Source organism: Capricornis sumatraensis, chromosome 23 (genome assembly GCF_032405125.1).
Source record: "Capricornis sumatraensis isolate serow.1 chromosome 23, serow.2, whole genome shotgun sequence".
Classification (NCBI taxonomy): Eukaryota; Metazoa; Chordata; class Mammalia; order Artiodactyla; family Bovidae; genus Capricornis; species Capricornis sumatraensis.
Genome location: NC_091091.1, coordinates 46,345,893 through 46,365,190, shown reverse-complemented (window position 1 = coordinate 46,365,190; position 19,298 = coordinate 46,345,893). Strand labels below are relative to the sequence as shown.

General features: G+C 51.9%; 1 protein-coding gene across 2 annotated transcripts in view; it reads right to left on the bottom strand.

Annotated features, from left to right (window-relative positions):
* The window catches only part of DOCK1 (dedicator of cytokinesis 1), a 564,920-nt gene extending 546,237 nt beyond the window's left edge, over nucleotides 1–18,683 (bottom strand). For both annotated transcript variants that reach the window (XM_068961248.1, XM_068961249.1), the window contains exon 1: nucleotides 18,579–18,683. In XM_068961248.1, coding sequence (XP_068817349.1) covers nucleotides 18,579–18,624 — 46 coding nt within the window. In that variant the 5' untranslated portion in view covers nucleotides 18,625–18,683. The remainder of the gene's footprint in view (nucleotides 1–18,578) is intronic.
* Between the last annotated feature and the right edge of the window lie 615 nt (nucleotides 18,684–19,298).

The following is a 19,298-nucleotide window of genomic DNA, read 5'->3' as shown; positions in this document are numbered from 1 at the left end:
CATATGATGTGTATCTGTTAGTCGCTCAGCCGTGTCCGACTCTTTGTGACCCCATGGGCAGTAGCCCACCAGGCTCCTCTGTCCATGGGATTCTCCAGGCAAGAAGACTGAAGTGGATAGCCATTCCCTCCTCCAGGGGATCTTCCCGATCCAGGGATCGAACCCAGGTCTCCTGCTTTGCAGGAAGATTCTTCACTGTCTGGGCCACCAGGGAAGCCCAATATATAACATGATGGACGTTTAATAAATACAGTGATATCATTTCATCACGTATGTAGTTTAAATCAATACGCTGTACCGCTGAAACTTATACAGTGCTCTATTTAAGCAAACCCCGGGAGACAGTAAAGGACGGGGAAGCCTGGAGTGCTGAGGTCCACGGGGTGGCAGAGTCAGACGCAACTTAGCAACTGAACAACAAAAACAGTACCAATAATATCTCAGTAAAACTGGAAAAATAAAGGGAAGGATGGATGGACAGACAGATGGATGGATGGATAAACAGACAGATACAATAGCCACAGTGTTTCATTCCATTCGTGGAGCTCCCCGCTGATGTCATAGGACAGACTCCTCTGATCAGGTCTGTCCTCCAGGGCAAAGTCAGCCATCCCCTCCCTGCTCGTGAGGGTTTCCCCAGCTTCTGAGATGAACACGGTACTCATTCCATTCACCAAAAGCAACAGTTCAAGAAAATCTCATTCCACTGTTAAAGAGCCATCTGTACTAAGGGGAACTGGGATGAGGCGGCGGGGAGGGGTGGGTGGGGGTGGGGAGAGATAAATTTGGAATTAATAGATACACACTATTATATACGAAACAGGAAAACAATACGAACCTACTGTATAGCACAGGGAACCATATTTAATATCTTGTAATAACCTATAAAAGGAAAGACTCTGAAAAGGAATATGTATGCATATGTGTAACTGAATCACTTTGCTTTACGCCTGAAAACTACCAGGACGCTGTCAATCAACTTCCGTTTAGAACTGCTGTCTCCGCTTGACATCTTAGGTCTTCCTCCCACTTGTCATCTTCTCAGAAAAAGGAAAGACCCAGAAGCTCTCCTGCTCTGGAAGCATCCCACGAAGGTTTTCTAATAACATCGCTTCCTTTGGTCTCAGCTGCCCCTTGAGGTTTTGGGTCGTCCACATGGGTGTGACTATGACACAAACACCCTGCCACGTGTGTATTTTAGAAAGGGGTTCCTGACCTCCCTGCATGGTAAGAAAAGGTAACAAGAAGAGTGACGTGCAAAAGCTGGACCAGGTAATGCAGGGATTTCACCCAGCTTTGTGCATGTATGTGCCTGGGGTGTGTGTGTATGTGTACACAATCAAAAACATTTTAGAGCGTAACCAGAGGGTGAATTAGGCTCACTGCCCAGGCAGTCGGGCTGTAGGACACAAGATGTTGTTGCTGTTTAGTCGCTAAGTTTAGAGACCCTGCAGTCTGCTGTCTGCCAGGCTCCTCTGTTCATGGGATTTCCCAGGGAAGAACACTGGAGTGGGTTGCCATTTCTTCTTCCAGGGGATCTTCCCAACCCAGGGATCGAACCCGCGTCTCCTGCCTTTGGCAGGCAGATTCTTTACCATTGAGCCACCAGGGAAGCCCCTTATGACACAAGAAGCATTCATTAAAAAAAAAAAAAAAAAGGAAACAAGACTCAACACCACCATTCTATTTCTCCAGGCTGTGATGCAACCACAACCATGAGATGAAACATCATTAACTCAGTGATAAAAGGCGGGAAACCCTGTGAAAATTTTATAAGCTGGTCTAAAGTTTGTGTAAGCTGACACATTTAAAGCAAAGCTGCAAAGTTGCTGCCCATAGTTGCAGGTAAGCGGCGGACTTTGGCAGGTAAATAAAAGATCAATTTTAAGGATGAAAGAATAATGCCATACTGTTGATGCCAAGATTGCTGAAACCTCGTCCTTAGGAAACAGTTCCATCCATCCTTCATTCCCAGGGCCTTACATTCTTCACTCTGAAGGCTGAGTCCACGTTAATCCCACCTTTAAGCGCCTGCCTGTAAATCATAGGCATCGAAGAGGGAAATTGTACAGACAAATGCTTTTGAGCCCTTGACCACATGTGGTCCCCACTGGTAACTACTGGTCAGGTGAAAACTGGAGATTTTATTTTCTGTTCAACTGGAGGCAACACAGTTGAAGAGGCAGGAATTCTATGGAATCGGATTTCTGTTAAATCACTTTTTTAAAAAAAAACTGTCACTCAAGGTTCGCTTCCCCTTCCCCACACCCAGCACTTCAGAAGCCTCTTGTGTTCATTAAAGCTCTAAACGGGGCCTGCCAGCGAGGGTCCCCACCCAGCTCCACACTCACACCCCTGGCCCCTCAATTAGGAAACCAAGATGATATTGCCCCTTTGGCTTTAAGAGCCTGTGAATTACTACAGAGGTACCCAACTGCACCAGGGACCCGTTTTGTGGAAGACAGTTTTTCCATGGACTGCAGGCAGGGGAGGGGATGGTTTGGGGATGATTCAAGTGCATTACATTTATTGTGTACTTTATTTCCATTATCACTACATCAGCTCCACCTCAGATCACCAGGCATACAAGCCCAGAGGTTGTAGGTGCATGCTAAGTCACGTCAGTCATGTCCAACTCTTTGCGACCCTACGGACTGTAGCCCACCAGGCTCCTCCGTCCATGGGATTCTCTAGGCATGAATGCTGGGGTGGGTAGCCATGCCCTCCTCTAAGGGATCTTCCCAACCCAGGGATCAAACTCAAGTCCCTTACGTCTCCTGCATTAGCAGGTGGATTCTTCACCACTAATGCCACCTGGGAAGCAGCTGCGGACCTCTGAATTACGATATACAACATAGATAACAAACAAGGACCTACTCTATGGCACAGGGAACTAGACTCAGTATTTTGTAATAGCCCATTGAAGGAAAAACAATTTGAAGAGAATATATATGTCTACGTATGCATATGTATATATTTCTATCCACGCATAGGTATAATGAACCACTGTGCTGTAAACAAACACATTGTAAAACAAGCTGGAAGGTGAAAAAAAGTGAAAGTGCTCGTCACTACTCTGCGTGAGCCTATGGACAGTAGCCAGCTAGACTCCTCTGTCCATGGGATTCTCCAGGCAAGAATACTGGAGTGGGTAGCCATTCCCTTCTCTAGAGGACTTTCTCCACCCAGGGATCAAACCCAGGTCTCCCACATTCCAGGCAGATTCTTTACCATCTGAGCCACCAGGGACGGAATCTAAAGTATGACTCAATGGAACTTACTGACAAACAGAAACGGACTCACAAACTCAGAGAACAGGCTGTGGCTGCCAGGGACGTGGGGGGTAGGGGAGCGGTGGGTGGCTAGTTTGGGTTACAGTCGCTAACTATTTTATGCAGAATGGATAAACAGCAAGGTCCTCCTGTTTAGCTCAAGGAAATACATTCAGTATCCTGCAACAAACCATACTGAAAAAGAATATGAAAAAAGAATGTACACCTGTATAACTGAGTCACTTCACTGTAGAGGGGAAATTAACGCAACACTGTGAATCAACTCAACGTCAATAAAATAACAGAAAGATGTATAAGCTGAGCTAAGCCCGGAAAATCTTGGCAGGGGGGAGGTAAATGAAGGTTATTTCCAGGCAGACAAAAGAACATGTGCAAAGGCACTGCGGCATGACCAGAACACACAGGTGGACAGGCCAGAACTTGGGTAAGGACGTACCACCAGGCACAGTGAGGTCAGCTGAACGAAGCCCCTTTCCCTTCTGTACCTGGGAGTCATCCCCAGTCCCGGTTCCCACACCCGTCTCTCCCTTCCCCGGCCTCTCCAGGCTGATTCTCAAAGCAATACCCACCCCCACCCCCAGGAACAATCTAAAGGAACTTGGCTGCCTGGTCACAGTGCCTGGGAGACCAAAACACATTCCTGCCTGTGAAAGATGGGCAGCACAACACACATGACATTAGAAGGACTTGAAAATAAATCTTGCGAAGTTAATAGAAGCACAGCAATTTGGAAGAAAAATAATCACATTTCCCTCCTGCTAAATCATTATTTGCCCCTGGTAAAGTCAATTATGCTAAAGAAAATAAGTTATTATTTTTGGGGAGCGGGGGCGGGGGGGAATGGAGTCTTGATAAGTGCCTTGACTCCAGCAAATAAAACTCCAAGAGCGAATGCTTGACTTCCTGTCTTGATGAAGGTCTGTAGGGAGCCTGAATGGTATTTCTTAGACAAGATGCTGGGGGTGGGCCATCACGCCCCTGGTAATCTGTGCATCTCTGCCAGGACCCGACCTCAAGACTGCTGCTCATCTCTCAGAAAGAAGGACAGGGCAGCCCAGTGGGCTGCAGTTCATGGGGTCACAAAGAGTCTGACCCAACTTAGCGACTGAACAACACTATGGAAGAAACACAGCTGTCACCTGACCACCCGCAGACAGCCCAGGTGCCTGGCTGTAAGCCCCACCCCAACTCCCGCAGGCTCCTTTCTCTTAACACTCCTGCCCAAAGCACCGCCTTTGGAAACAAGTCCTGCAGGTTTCTAACTTTTCCTCCCAAACGTGTGGCAAAAACTTTGCTTCTAACAACACAGGCACTACAGCAAACAACCACACTACACCGCGCTCGCTACGCGATACTACACCGCGCTCGCTACGCTACACTACAGTAAATACACACAGAGTGCTGGTTAGCAGTTGGGGTGACTCCCAGCGCTCTGCTGACGCCAGTGGGAGCCATCTGGCCCCCACGGGGACACGTGGCAATGTCTGGACCTATCTTGGGTTGTCCCCACTGAAGGAAGGGAATTGCTAGTGGGATCAAGTGAGCCAAGGGTGCTGCTGACTACCCCACAACGCACAGGACCAAAATACAGGCAACCCAGAAAGTCACCAGTACACAGATCACAGAAACCCGCTTGGCATGGATTCGCCCATTTAAGCCTTGAGCAACTCTGTGAGGCAGAAACTACTGTTATCCACAGTCGAAAAGGAAGGACAAAGGCACAGAGGGGCTTCGGAGCCCCCAGTGCATCGCAAGCCAGCCCCACATCCTGGCTGGGATGAGGCCAACTCCCCTCGATGGACCTTCTTTGCAGTGATGTCACTGAACACTTGGGGCTTCCCTGATAACTCAGCTGGTAAAGAATCTGTCTGCAATGGAGGAAACTCCGGTTCGATTCCTGGGTTGGGAAGATCTGCTGGAGAAGGGATAGGCTACCCACTCCAGTATTCTTGGGCTTCCCTGGCGGCTCAGCTGGTAAAGAATCTGCCTGCAAGGCAGGAGACCTGGCTTCAATCCCTGGGTTGGGAAGATCCCCTGGAGAAGGGAAAGGCTACTCACTCCAGTATCCTGGCCTGGAGAATTCCATGGACTATATAGTCCATGTGGTCGCAAAGAGTCAGACACCACGGAGCGCCTTTCACCATCACTGAATACTCCAGGGACAAGGCTGTGGGCTTCGGGCTAGTCCCCTCCCCCACATTCAGGGCAGCTGCTCCGAGTCCCTAACCAGGCAGCAAGGACCAGGACTCCTGGATCCATCAGCCCAGAATCTGCTGTATGGGGCTTAGGCTGCTGAAATTAAGAGGGAAACCAGTGTGCTGAGATGTGGCATCACCGACTCCAGGGACGTGAGTCTGAGTAAACTCCAGGAGTTGGTGATGGACAGGGAGGCCTGGCGTGCTGCAGTCCATGGGGTCGCAGAGAGTTGGACACGACTGTGTGACAGAACTGAACTGAGAGTGCTGTGAGCTTGGGGGAGGGAAGCCTCTGGTCTCTTCCATCCTGACTCCCTGACCCCAGGGCCTTCTTGCCACCAGCCCAGGCTCTCCCCCTGCTGCCCCCCTCCTCATCCCTCAAGACTCCTGGGCCCTTGGGGCTGAGCACCATTCTCACTGGGGCCTCAGCCCTCACACATCCCTGTCCCCCCAGCCCCAGGTTGAGGACAGAGGGACAGAGGGACAAAAGGGGTCAGGAGGCAATGCCAGGAGGGGGAGACCCCTGGAACTAAGGCAGGAAATTGCAGATGGTGCCCCAGGGCCAGCCAGGCAGCCGGCAGGACAGAAGTGCGGCAGGAAATGAGGCCAAGAAGGCTGGGGAGGGCGTCTTAAAGGATGCCCTTTCCACACAGGCGGCAGCCACCACGGTCTCAGAAATCCGATCAGAGATCCCAAGAGCTGGACTGGACAAAGCTCAGGGCTCAGAGGACACAGTCTAAGACAAACCGAACGAGTTAGTTTAGGCGTGAAATAAAAAAATCAAACAGATCCACATCCTTGCAATCCCCAAAGCCCCAAAGACCGCAGAGTTTTGGGTAGTCACTCAAAGGCAAGAATCTAGCGGAGATGAGACATAGGCTAACTCTGGATCCTCAATGTCTAAGAACAAAGCTGGCAAGTAAACAAGAAGGAAGGAAGAGAGGGAGGGAAGGAGGGAGGAGCCGTACCATTTTCTTCTCTGGCTTATCTCCCTGGGGCTGGCGACGGCCGCGTTCACCCCTGAAGCGGGGACACACTTACTCCGTGACTACATCACTGCTCAGCCCTACACACGGATTTGGCTGCCCAGCTGAGCAGATCATTCAGAATGCTCAGCTGCCCGGAAGGCTAACCAATTATCAGACAACCTGTCACACGTAAAATAAAAGTTACAAGACTTGATGAAAAGTAAAAGCTCACACGGTCCTCTTTCAGTTAAAGACAGACGAAAACCATCGCCAGATGCTGCCCATGTTCTCTATAATAAGTGAATGGAACACAGCAAGCAAGCCCAAGTGATGCTCCTTCCCGGGGCAGGCTCTTCTGTACACGTGATCTGGGCGGCTTCTCCAGGGCGGCTGAGAGGTGAGCACAGGCTCTGGGACTCTCCCAGCACCCAGGTGCAGGGTCTGAAGTCGGGCAGGTGGGAAAGGCTGTATGAAGTGTTGGGCCCAGACCTGGATGCCAGACCTTCTGACTCCTGGTCCCGCGTTCTTTAATATCCCACACTATCCAGCCCCCTCATGCCACTTTAAGTTACTGCAGTTCTGACCAATTTGCCGTCTAGCCCTTTTCAGCACCCACTGAGTTATAAAGACAAGCACTACTTCAGAAAATGAAGATTCGTTCACTGTAGCAGTCTTTACAACAGCCAAGATAGGGAAACAACCTCAACGTCCATCAACAGATCAAGGGATAAAGAAAGGGTGGTGTGCATGTATCTAAACACAATGAAAGGCCACTCAGCCATTTAAGAAAGAAGGAATGAAATAATGCCACCTGCAGTAACATTTGAAAAAATGAAGATCATGGCATCCAGTGCCATCACTTCATGGCAAACAGATGGGGAAAAAATGGAAACGGTGACAGATTTTATTTTCTTGGGCTCCAAAATCACTGCAGATGGCGACTGCAGCCATGAAATTAAAAGATGTTTGCTCCTTGGAAAAAAAGCTATGACCAACCTAAGCAGCATATTAAAAAGCAGAGACATTACTTTGCCAACAAAAGTCCATCCAGTCAAAGCTATGGTTTTTCCTGTAGTCATGTATGGATGTGAGAGTTGGACCATAAGGAAAGCTGAGCACTGGAGAATTGATGCTTTTGGACTGTGATGTTGAAGAAGACTCTTGAGAGTCCTTTAAACTGCAAAGAGAGCCAACCAATCCATCCTAAAGGCAATTAGTCCTGAATATTCATTGGAAGGACTGATGCTAAAGCTGAAGCTCCAATACTTTGGCCACCTGATGAGAAGAACTGACTCGCTGGAAAAGTCCCTGATGCTGGGAAAGATTGAGGGCAGGAGGAGAAGGGGACGACAGAGGATGAGATGGTTGGATGGCATCACTGACTCGATGGACATGAGTCTGAGCGAGCTCCGGGAGTTGGTGATGGACAGGGAAGCAGTCCATGGGGTCATGGAGAGTCGGCCACAACTGAGTGACGGGACTGAGCACTGAGCAGTAACACAGATGGACGTGGACACTGTCCTACTACGCGAATCAAGTCAGAAAGAGGAAGACAAGGACATGTTACTACTTACACGTGGAATCTTAAAAAATGGTACAAATGAACAGAAACAGAATCACAGACACAGAAAACAAATGTATGGTTACCAAAGGGGAAGGCTGTTGTTCAGTTGCTAAGTCGTGCCCCACTGCTTGTGACCCCATGGACTGTAGTCTGCCAAGTTCCTCTGTCCACAGGATTTTCCAGGCAAGAATCCTGGAGTGGGTTGCCATTTCTTCCTCCAGGGGATCTTCCCGGACCAGGGATCGAACACTCAACTCCTGCACTGGTAGGTAGATTCTTTATCATTGAGCCACCGAAGGGGAAAGGAGGGGTGGGTAGATTAGCAGATGCAAACTACTCTATATAAAACAGACAAACAGCAAGGACCTACTACATAGCACAGAGAACTACACTCAACATCTGATGATAAACTATAACGGAAAAGAATCCCGAAAAGAATATATGTATATACATGTACACACACATTATACATCTATGAAACCGAAGCTGTACTTTGCTGAACACCTGAAACTAACACAACATTGTAAATCAACAATACTGCAATTTACCAAAAAAAAGAGAAATGATTCCATTCTTATAAAGAAACAAACGCCAACCCTTTGAGGCAGACGCGGTTCTCGGCAGGCTTTAGTAAACATCTTCTGAAGCCGGAAGACTGCAACTGACTTCAGGGGTGGGAATGGGGTCTGGAGGTGGTAAGTACATTTTAGGGTGGTGAGAATGGGAACCGCCAACAAATATGAAGATGACCATTTTAGAATGCAGCCTTCTTTATGCTCCTGGGCCCACTCCCCTTGCCCCAGGACCCTTCTGGGTTAAGTACACAAAGAACATCCTGAAATCCTATAGGATGTAAGTCGTGGAACAAACATCAAAGAAAAAGGCAGCAACTGCCCCCATTCACATCCCTTCACATCTTTGCAGGGGTCTGGCCATCTGGTCTGCCACCAGACTGTCAGGGACTAAAAGGTGTGAGATCTTACAATCCGGTGTTCAATGCCCGTATTTCTAACCAGTCCACTACAGTTCGTGCTGATCAATGGAAAATACGTATTTATAGGAATAGGTGGAGGAGATCCACCTCGTCCTCCTCCTTTGGGGCACACAGCAGGACTATATCTCTGAGTCCTACGTGCTGGCCAGGGACAGAGCTCTGAACACAAGGATGAGAGCAGAAGTGTGGGTACCAGTCCTGGCCAGGAAGAATCTCCTGTGAACTGTCCTGCATCTCTGTCCTCCCCCATCCACAAGCTAAAAAGGCAAGATGCTGCAGAGGGCAGAGCCACAGGATAGAAAAACCCTTAGTCCCTGTACGAGTAGACAGAACAGAGCCCCTGGGTCCCCTCCCCACCCCTGCTTGGACTGTGACGTGAAGAAAAAACAAACTTTCATTGTATGAAGCCAGCAAAACGCTGGGGCTGTTTGTTACAGCAACTAGCCAACCCTAATTCAGAACAGAAATCACAATAGTTACACGTGTACCTAAAAGTGTACTGAACGTATCCACCTTAGGTTAAACAAAATCACTCCAGAAGGCATATAAACTTTGTATCACGCTCCTGAGGACACGCAGGAACAACTATGAATACCAAATGGGCCAGGAAAAAAGACAGAGCAACATTTTTGATGAGAGATGTATCCCTGGAAGCTTTGGGGATCTGCCCTGGGAATCCGTAGGAACTCAGGCTGCTGGTCTGACCTCAGTGCGAACATTAAAATTTTAGGGAAGCCATGAAACATCTCTCCCCATCCTCCACCTGCAGCTCCCAACCAGCAGGAGATGAGAAGCAACAGAGTCCACATTGCTTTGGTCCCCCAGTCAGAGTGGGGAGCCCGGCAGGGCGTGAACTCACTACAGCAGCCTAAGGCTTCTCACAATCAATAACAAAAGGAACTAACCTTTGCCAAGCACAGCCCAGGGGCCAGGTTTGAGGTGGGCTATCTCTTTATCCCCAGAACTGCCTAAGGAGGTTGGCGTGATCACCAGTTTTTACAAAGGAGAAAGCTTAAGGCAAACAATTCAGCCAAGTCACTTGGCTAGGAGGAGGTGGAGCTGAGATTCAAAGAGGAATCTCTCCTACCCCAAACCTGTGATCTCTTGGCACACACCGCATGCCAAAAGAAAACATCTTTTTCTCCTTAAGGCACCCAGATGAAAATTTAACAAGCTGATAGGCATCTGTCTGGGGTGAAACCATCTGCCTTTTGAAGGCAGAGAGCGCCTCTGTGTATGTACACACAGCAGCCCACCAGCATGCAGGTAGGCGGATGCCTGCAGAGTCTTGAGCTAACACGGAGCTTACACTCAATCATCCAGACGACCTGCCACCAACAACACCCTGCCCTGGCCCGTTAGCGACCGAGACCAAGCGCCGCACGAGCACCCCCGGGCCACTGCGGGCTGGGCCTGCGGTGACTGTTGGCAGAGCCAGCCTCCTGGTCCGCAGAGTGAAGAGTAGCCCCTGGGGTTGTCTGCTGGGCCAACGTGAATGAGCAACTTGGGTACCCAGGGCCTCCTCGCCATCACGGGAGAACTGGGATTCCAGATCCAGCATGATCTGGCCACTCTATTCGAGCCACAGAAACACAGTTGGTAAGAGACTAGAAACAAACCTAAGGGGGGTGTCTCAGTCTCCTGAGACTCAGCCAGGCGGGCACAGGTGGGTGACGCTTGATGAGTCATCTGTCTACACCCACCCCCCCCAGGCTGTGACACCACACTTCAAACCTGCATAGCTTCTTTTCAGGTCCCAAATGACCTGACCTTAAAGTACTGTCCATAACTTGATAGCAAGGAATTTCCACATTTAACACAGAAACTAACTAGAGTCCTGAAGTAGATTCTGCGAGCCTTGTGACCAAAGCAGGGGGGCTTCCACCACAAGCGCCCACCTCTCACCTCCCTGGGGTCCACCCAGCACTGGGGACCCACACCCTTACCAAAAAAGTCACCCAGATGGCGACCCCTCCTCAAAGGCAGAGTGAAACGTAAGAGGAGAAGCCTTAATTTAAGTCGTGGCAGTCACACTGTCAGTGGCTGTGTCCTCCCAACTCAAAGGTTGAAGCTCAAACCCCAATATCACAGAATGTGGCAGGATATGGAGACAAGGTCTTTAAGTAAGTGATGAGGGCAAAACGAAGTCATCAGGGTGAATTCTCATCCATGAGGGGGGTCTTTACAAGAAGAGATTAGGACAGAGACATACACAAGGGGGGCCCATAGGAGGGCACGGCAAGACCTGCAAACCAATGAGAAGTCCCAGCAGGAACCAGCCCCTCCGACACCCAGGCCCTGGCCCCTGGCCGCCAGAACTGGGAGGTAAAAATTCCTGCTGTTTAGGCCACCTAAGTGTGTGCACAGGCAGGCAGCAACCCACAGTCACCCCCCTGCCCTGTGTCCACAGGGGACTGGTTCAAGCACACAGATACCAAACTCCGCGGATGCGCAAGTCCCTTGTGTGAAATGGCACCTCCTCTTCACCACGCTCCTCTCTGAGGACGACCCCAGGACACAGAGAGTCTGAAAAGCGACTGGGTGAGCCCTGTGTACCTCCACACCATCAGACTGCCTCCAGCCTACCCCTCCAGAATCTTCCCTGCAAACCGGACTGCTGGCCCTTCCCTGCACAAACCCAACTATCTCACCAAATCCATCAGCAGCCCCCGCTCCACCCAGCACCCAGCCTGGCTCATCTCCCAGATTACACCCAGATCTCCTTCAAGGAGCACTGCAGTGAGGGAAACGCAAATTCCAACCCCAACGAGACGCCGCTCAGACTGGGGAAAACAGACAACATGTGTCAGTAAGGATGCGGAGAGACTGGCTCTCACACACACATGCACGCACACACACATACATGCACGCACACACGCACACACCTGCACACATTCACATATACATGTGCACATGTGTACACACATACCTTCAAGTACACACACACGCACATGCACACCTTCACATACACACGCGTGCAGACACACATGTACACACACCTTCGCATACACACACAAGCACACACCCACACACATGCACAAACATGCACATATGCACACAGCTGGTGGGAATGTAAAACAGCTAAGCCACTGGGGAAAAGTCTGGTATTAACAATTTCTTAAAAAGCCAAACTACCAGACAATTCAATAATCGCGCTCCTGGGACTTCCCTGGCAGTCAGGTGCTTAAAGACTCTGCTCCCAATGCAGGGGGCACAGGTTCAATATCTGATCTGGGAACTAAGATCCCACATACTGCACAGTGTGGCCAAAAATTTTTTAAAAATTAAAAACAAACAAAACACAATTGCACTCCTAGGCATTTATCCCAGAAGATGGAGATTTCCGTTCACACACACACACACACACACACACACACACACAAAACCTGTGCAAGAGTGTTCACAGCAGCTTTACTCATAATAGCCAAAACCAGACATCCTTCAACGAATGAATGGTTAAACCATGTGTGGCACGTCCAACACCACGGGACACTACTCAGCAAAGAAAAGGAACAAATCGTTGATACACACAGCAATCTGGTGACTCTCTGGAGAAGTATGCTGAGGGAAAAAGGCAATCCAGAAAGGTTACATACTCAAGATCCCACTCACGTAACATTCGTGAAATTACAAAATTGCAGACATAGAGGTCAGATTAATGGTTGCCAGGGATTATGGGGCAGGGAAACGGGAGGGGTAGGGTGGCAACAAAAGGAGGGGTCCTGGGGGGGATGGAGACGCTCTGTATCTTCAATGTCTACATCCAGGTTCTGACACTGTGTTGGAGTTTTACAAGACAGAACCTTGGGGAAAACCAGCAATGTGTACGTGGGGGTCTCTGTATTACTTCTTACAACTGCTGTGTGTAATTATACGGAAATCCAAAGTCTAACGAAGAGAGCGGAAGGAGGGGAGAAAGGAAAGAAGGAAGCAGGGGAAAAAAGAGAGGAGAGAGAGAGACAGAGAGAGGTCACAGGGGCCCTCGGGCGCAGGCACTTGGCTTCTGGGCTGCACCCAGCTCAGGACTCACCATTTCCTCCTCTGAGATCACTACCTGTATCCTCAGAGGTCACAAAAACACAAGCAAAAGAACAATTCCCACAACCTCAGGCAATCCTGATAACACTCTGCTATTCTGGGCCAACCCTGGCACAACAACACATTTAAAATGTGTATAATGTTTCCAAAGTAAAATCAGATTTGCAGAAATATAATACGCTCTTAAGTTTTGTTTTTCTGCAACTCCAGTGAATGAAAATGTCTGCATTTCTATTTACTTACAATCAAATATAATTTTTCATCCCCCAAAGTAGCAGCTTGCTTGCTATTCCAAGCAATATGAAGGATCTCTCTGCAGCTCCACACTCCCAAATTATTGGAATACTACCATATTCCTAGCAATTACCATTGCTCAGAGCTAATCTGAATACACACGTCATAATCTCTATTATCAAGCAAATGTCACACTCCCCGGTAGAAAATTAACTTTGGAAGAAGAGCCTTCCTTCAGCCACAGTGACTGTCGAATCCAAAGAGGAAATCGCTTGTCACCACGTTTCTAAACTGCAATTCATTAAATTTAAAAAAATTACTAAAAGCATGGCTCCATGGACTGCCTGGCTTATCTCAAATGCTGACCTCAGTGCTTTGTGCTATGAGGACACTATCTCAATGAATCCCCACCGGTCTCTGCGGAAGGCAGGCTTGAGTCTCCTTTCCAGATGAGGAAACTGAGGCTAAGGAAGCAGGAATCATTTGCTCAAGGGCCACATGATGACTAAGACCCAGGAGTTAAAGATGTCTCGGTGCCAATACCCACATTCCCTGTTTGCGTTCGGCCTGGAGTGAAGAGCGAAGGACACATGGAGGTCAACCTGCCTCCTGGCAAAGCTAAGGCTGGAAAGAGAACCCAGTCTCGCCCGGGCTGCTCGCCACACCACCTCCATTCACGCCCTACTGCTGCCATAACCCATCACCACGCCCTTGGCAGTTGAAAACCACCCACATTTATTATCTCGCTGTGCTTCAAGTCAGACGCCCAGCGTTCCTGGGTCTCAGAGCCAAGGTGCTGGCCAGCTGGGCTCTCACGGGAGGCTCTGGGATGAATCTGTTTCCGGGCTTATCAGGGGCACTGGCAGAAGCCAGCTGTGGTTGCAGGTCCGAGGTCCCCGTTTCCTCGCTGGCTGTCAGCTGGGCCATCCTGAGCTCCCTGCAGTCCTAGCAAGTGGGCCCCTACATCTCTGGGCCAGCAAGCGGGCACGCAGCCCTTCCAAGGCTCGGAACCTCTGAGTCCACTTCAACCACCACTGCTCCTGTGAGCAGACAGAGGAAGTTCTCTGCTCAGGGGACCCAGAGGTGCTGCTTCTGGTCAGTCGTGTCCCACTCTTTGTGACCCCACAGACTACAGCATACTAGGCCTCCCTGTCCATCACCAGCTCCTGGAACTTGCTCAAACCCATGTCCATCGAGTCGGTGATGCCATCCAACCATCTCATCCTCTGTCATCCCCTTCTCCTCCTGCCCCCCATCTTTCCCAGCATCAGGGTCTTTTCCAGCAAGTCGGCTCTTCACATCAGGTGGCCAAAGTATTGGGGCTTCAGCTCCAGGTGAGTAACTTAGGACTAATCAACCCATTTCAGGGTTCATAACCGTAACCACACCTGCCAAGTCCCTTCTGTCATGTCACACATCATATTCATAAGTCTTGGGGATTAGGGAGTGGATATTTGGCGGGAGGTGGGGGGTGGTGGGAAATATTCTGTCTCCCACACCATCAAGGAGATATGAGCCCACTATCCTCAGAAAACTTCCCAGATCAAACATATGGCGTAAGTGAATTCTTATAAGGCAAACACCATCAGGTTGAGAATTACAACCCTGCATCTTTTCACCTAATCTTAGCAACTGGATCCACATGAACACAGTTTTACAGGTGTTGGGACCTTATGACTCAACTTAGTTGGGGGGTGATGGAAAAGTTCATCTGGCCCAACACCTGAGTGTGACTGAGTTAGGTCAAAGTTCATGCCTTGTGTTAATAAACCAGTCTGTAAACACTGACCCACCAAACTCACACCCAAGGGAAGACAGGAACAGGCTAGTCAATTGCACAGGTGACCATCACCATGCCACCCCCATCCCCCGCCCCAACCCCATGAATCCCGGGGGTGCCAGGATTTCCTGCCTTTGCTGAGGAAGCAAGAGATCAGCTGTTTACTCCTTTCCCGACTTTACAGAATAAATAAATAACTGAAGTGTCTCACTTACACACAATGCTTCTAACAGAACCTAAGTACTTGCAGACAATGAGCTGTGATTCATGTTTGCAAATGAGATAAGAGTTTTACCATTTTCTCTCCCCTCGTGATCTATTCACAGGCCAAGTCGCTGGAAGCATGGCCCACCCACAGACCCACCGGAGCCCATCTAGGGAGACACAGTCCCCTTATGAGGTTCCGGCCAAAAAAGTTTTGTGGTTGGTGAAAGGGCTCTCTAAGAGTGTTCCCTTAGGCAGAAAGAGCCAGTTAGCTTGGGAAATGGATTCTTACATACAGCACTTCCATCTTCCCAGCCAGCCCAGGCCCTGAGGACCAGGGGGACCCCTCCCCAGGCAACTCCCAGACAGGAGGGGCGCCTGGTGCAAACACCCTTGGCTTCCCCCGCCCCAATTCGGGAGTTCTAAGCCTGCCTGCCCTCCTTGACAGGATGTATTTAAAGCTCCTTTTGCTGCTCAAAGTTGGGTTGTCTTGTCATCTTCTCCTGGTGACACTGAGTAGAACAGCCCCCTCTGGGTCTCCTGACCACCTGACCGCCACTCACATCCTTCCCAGAACTGCCTCCAAAACCATCCAGAAAACTTCTCTTCTTTGAAACTCTTCAACTTGGGAGTTTTCTTCAAACCAAAGTATGAGCCAAGGTGTGACACCAGAAGGAACCGCCATGCATGCATGCTAAGTCACTTCAGTCGTGTCTGACCCTTTGCGACCCCATGGGCTGTAGCCCAGCAGGCTCTTCTGTCCATGGGACTTCTCAGGCAAGAATACTGGAGTGGAATGCCATGCCCTCCTCCAGGAGATCTTCCCAACCCAGAGACCAAACCCGAGTCTCTTGCATCTCCTGCATTGGTAGGCGAGTTCTTTACTACTGAGCCACCAAAGCTTCCAGAAGGCGTGTGCCTTACTGCAGAAAGGACACAGCCACGGTCATGCCCAGAGCTGCCTCCCCAGTGGGCAGACCCTGCTCCTGAATGTTCCCTTCGGTCTCGAGACACAAGCCACTATTCAGCCATCTATAGGGTGATCACTGGCACCATCCAGGTCACCCCAGGAACCAAGAGGATCAAGCTGTCTTCAAATACGGTGTCCCAGGATCAACGTGTACACCTTACTATATTTAAAATGGATAACCAACATGGTCCTACTGGTTGACACAGGGAACTCTGCTCGACCTTATGTGGCAGCTTGGATGGGAGAAGAGTTTGGGGGAGAATGGATACATGTATCTGTACAGCTGAGTCACTTTGCTGCGGACCTATAATATCACAGCACTGTTAATCAGGTAGACTCCAATATAAAATAAAAAGTGTAAAAAAAAAAAAACATGGTATCTTAAAGAGAAGCCCCTTATAGGCGAGTCGACCATAAATGAGCTCTAGAGCCACCACCAGGGTTCAGTGGCATTCATCTGTCCTCGGCCTCTCTGAAATGGCGGGGGGCGGGGGGGGACAGTGAGTAGACCCCAGCACACAGGATGAGGGGCCAAGTCCCGAGCAGGATGGTGGTCTCCTGCCCTCTGCCCCCCTCTCCCCAGAGCTCCAGCTCCTCCTTCATCTCTCAGCGCAAAGTTCCCCAAGGGTCAGCCTTCAGCCCTCAGCTTAAATACAGCATCCCAACAGGCTCCCCACAGCCCAGACCCCCCCACCCCCCCACCAGGTTGCAGTTACCCCAGCAGGAAACTCCACCACCCCCAAATCTCCCTCATCCAATGCAGACAGATGGGGTTATTTCTATGGGTCTGAAACCATCTGAATGCACACAGGATGCCACTTAGAAGTTTAGAAACAGAGCTGCCATCAGAAAGCCCAGCTCTGTTGGGCTGTTGACATTTGTAAACAAGCCTGAGTCTCAGATGCCTGAGTCTCTAAAAGGTGGTGGGGAGGGAATTCAGCCACTGCAGTCCTGAAACAGGGCCGCTCCTGCACTAACACAGCGCGGGGCCAGAGGGGACCTAGGACTGTCCCTGTGCCCACTCTGCGTCTCTGGCATCTCGCAGATAAGCCACTGGCATCACAGAAAGAAAAGAGAGTGACTTGGGGACAAGCACCACCCAGGAGGCTTCGCAGTAGTGGGAGGCCTGAACCAGACCGGCAGCAGGAGTGGGAAGACACTCTGGGTGACCACATTGCAAAGGTTCAGAGCCGCAAGGGCAAGACAGGTGAGGGACTGGGAACCCCAGGGGGGCATCCCCTGCCTTCAGAGGGAGGCTCAGGTCAGGCAGAGCCCAGCCTGGCTGAGGAGATGGTCCAGGGTCCCCGCTTTGGACCCTGGAGCGGGAGGAAAGAGACTGGAAGCCAACTGGGAAGCTATGGAGCTGGGGGACCAGCCGCCAACCCAGACAGAAGCCTTGGGTGGGTAAGTCAAGAGAAGGCAGGAACCCACAGGCCCCGACAGGCCAGGCCCCGCCAGTGGGGCTGCAGGGCGTACGGGGCCCACGGGGGCCGCTTGTTTGGCCCTTAAGGAAAGTGTCTGTCTCTGGAATGTATGTGTACTTGGCCAGAAATGTAAACTCGCAACCGGACTCCCTTCACTCCCCTCCGCAAACGACAAAGAGCCGTGGAGCCAAAACCCGTCCAGCCCTTCCTAACCCCGCTCCCCGGCTCCGGGGACGCGCTCGGCTGCAGTCCCCAGGGTCCCGCGCCTTCCAGGGCAGGACCACCGAGCTGCCGGGTCGTGCGATGGACCGCCCCCGGTCCCACGGGCCACCTCCTCCCGCCCACCCCCCCCCGGAGGAGAGCACAGTTCTCTCCGTGATCGCCGCAACTCGAAACGGTCCACCCGGGAGCCCCAGACGCTGAGCACAACTTCACCCGAAAAGCAGGAAAAAAAAAAAAAAAAGGCGCGGCTGAACAATGCTCCCCGGGGGCCTCCCGGCCGGGCCCGGCCCAGCTGGGATCCGGGAGTCCGGGGGCAAGCCCCGGGAGGCTGGAGGGTTCGGCCGCCGCGGTGCCCGTCCCGAGAGCTGGGTGTCGGAGGGGACACCCTCGGGACGTGACACAACCCGCCGTGTCCCCCTCCCCCAAACACACACACACACACACCCGCGTGTCCCCGGCCCGGCTCGCGCGGGCTCCGGAGCGAGCGCGGGGACGGCGTGCGCCCCGGGCGCCGAGTGGGCAGTGCCCGCCGACGGGAGCGCGATCGGACCCCTCGGGCAGGGGGGTAGGGCTGGGGACGCGGGGCTCCGGGCGCCGCGGTCACTCCGCGTCCCCGCCCGGGCCGCCGGCAACAGGCTCCCGGGCGCGCCCCCGGCGGCCCAGAGCCCCGCGCGGCGCGCGGAGGTGCTCACCCACGCCGTATTTCTCCTCGCGCTTGGTGGGCACCCAGCGCGTCATGCTGCCGCCCGCGCCCCCCGCGCCCAGGCCGCCGCCGCTGCGCCAGGAAACTCCGCGCCTAGGCCGCCATTTTCCATCCCTCTCGGGCCGCGGCAGGATGGGGTGGAAAAAGTTTGCGGCGGAGGCGGTGTCATGTGGGACGGGGCGGGCGGGGCGTCGCGGGCCGGATGGGAAAGGCCGGGAGCGCCAGCGGGAGGCGGGCCGGCGGCCGGAGGCGGCGGGCGGGGAGCCGCGCGCGCGCCCTCGGCCCCCGGCGGCCCTGCCCCGCGCTCCACGCCCACGACCCCCACCCTCAAAGGAGCGCCCCCCCAGGGGTTGTCGTCTCCTCCTGATGTGCGGGACTTCTGCGAGTCGGGGTGCCCTCCCGAGGGCTGGATCTCATACACCCAGAAAGGAGGTGCATCCTGGCCGGGAAGCGGGCAGGGGGAGTCGTCTTGGCAATTGTGAAACTTCTATATCAGACCGACTCCCAGTGATGTGAGGTCCCCCCTCCCCGCCCCCCACCCCCGGCTTGGGGGAGAGGCCTGGAGCTGAGCAAACCAGCAGGATCCCTGGGAGGAGCCTCCCCCCCCCCCCCCCTCGAGCGCGTGGTTCATTCATTCATTCCTTTGGCAAAAGTTAACTGAACACCTACCCAGCGCCCGGTGCGCTGATCACCAACTAGCCAAGCTAGT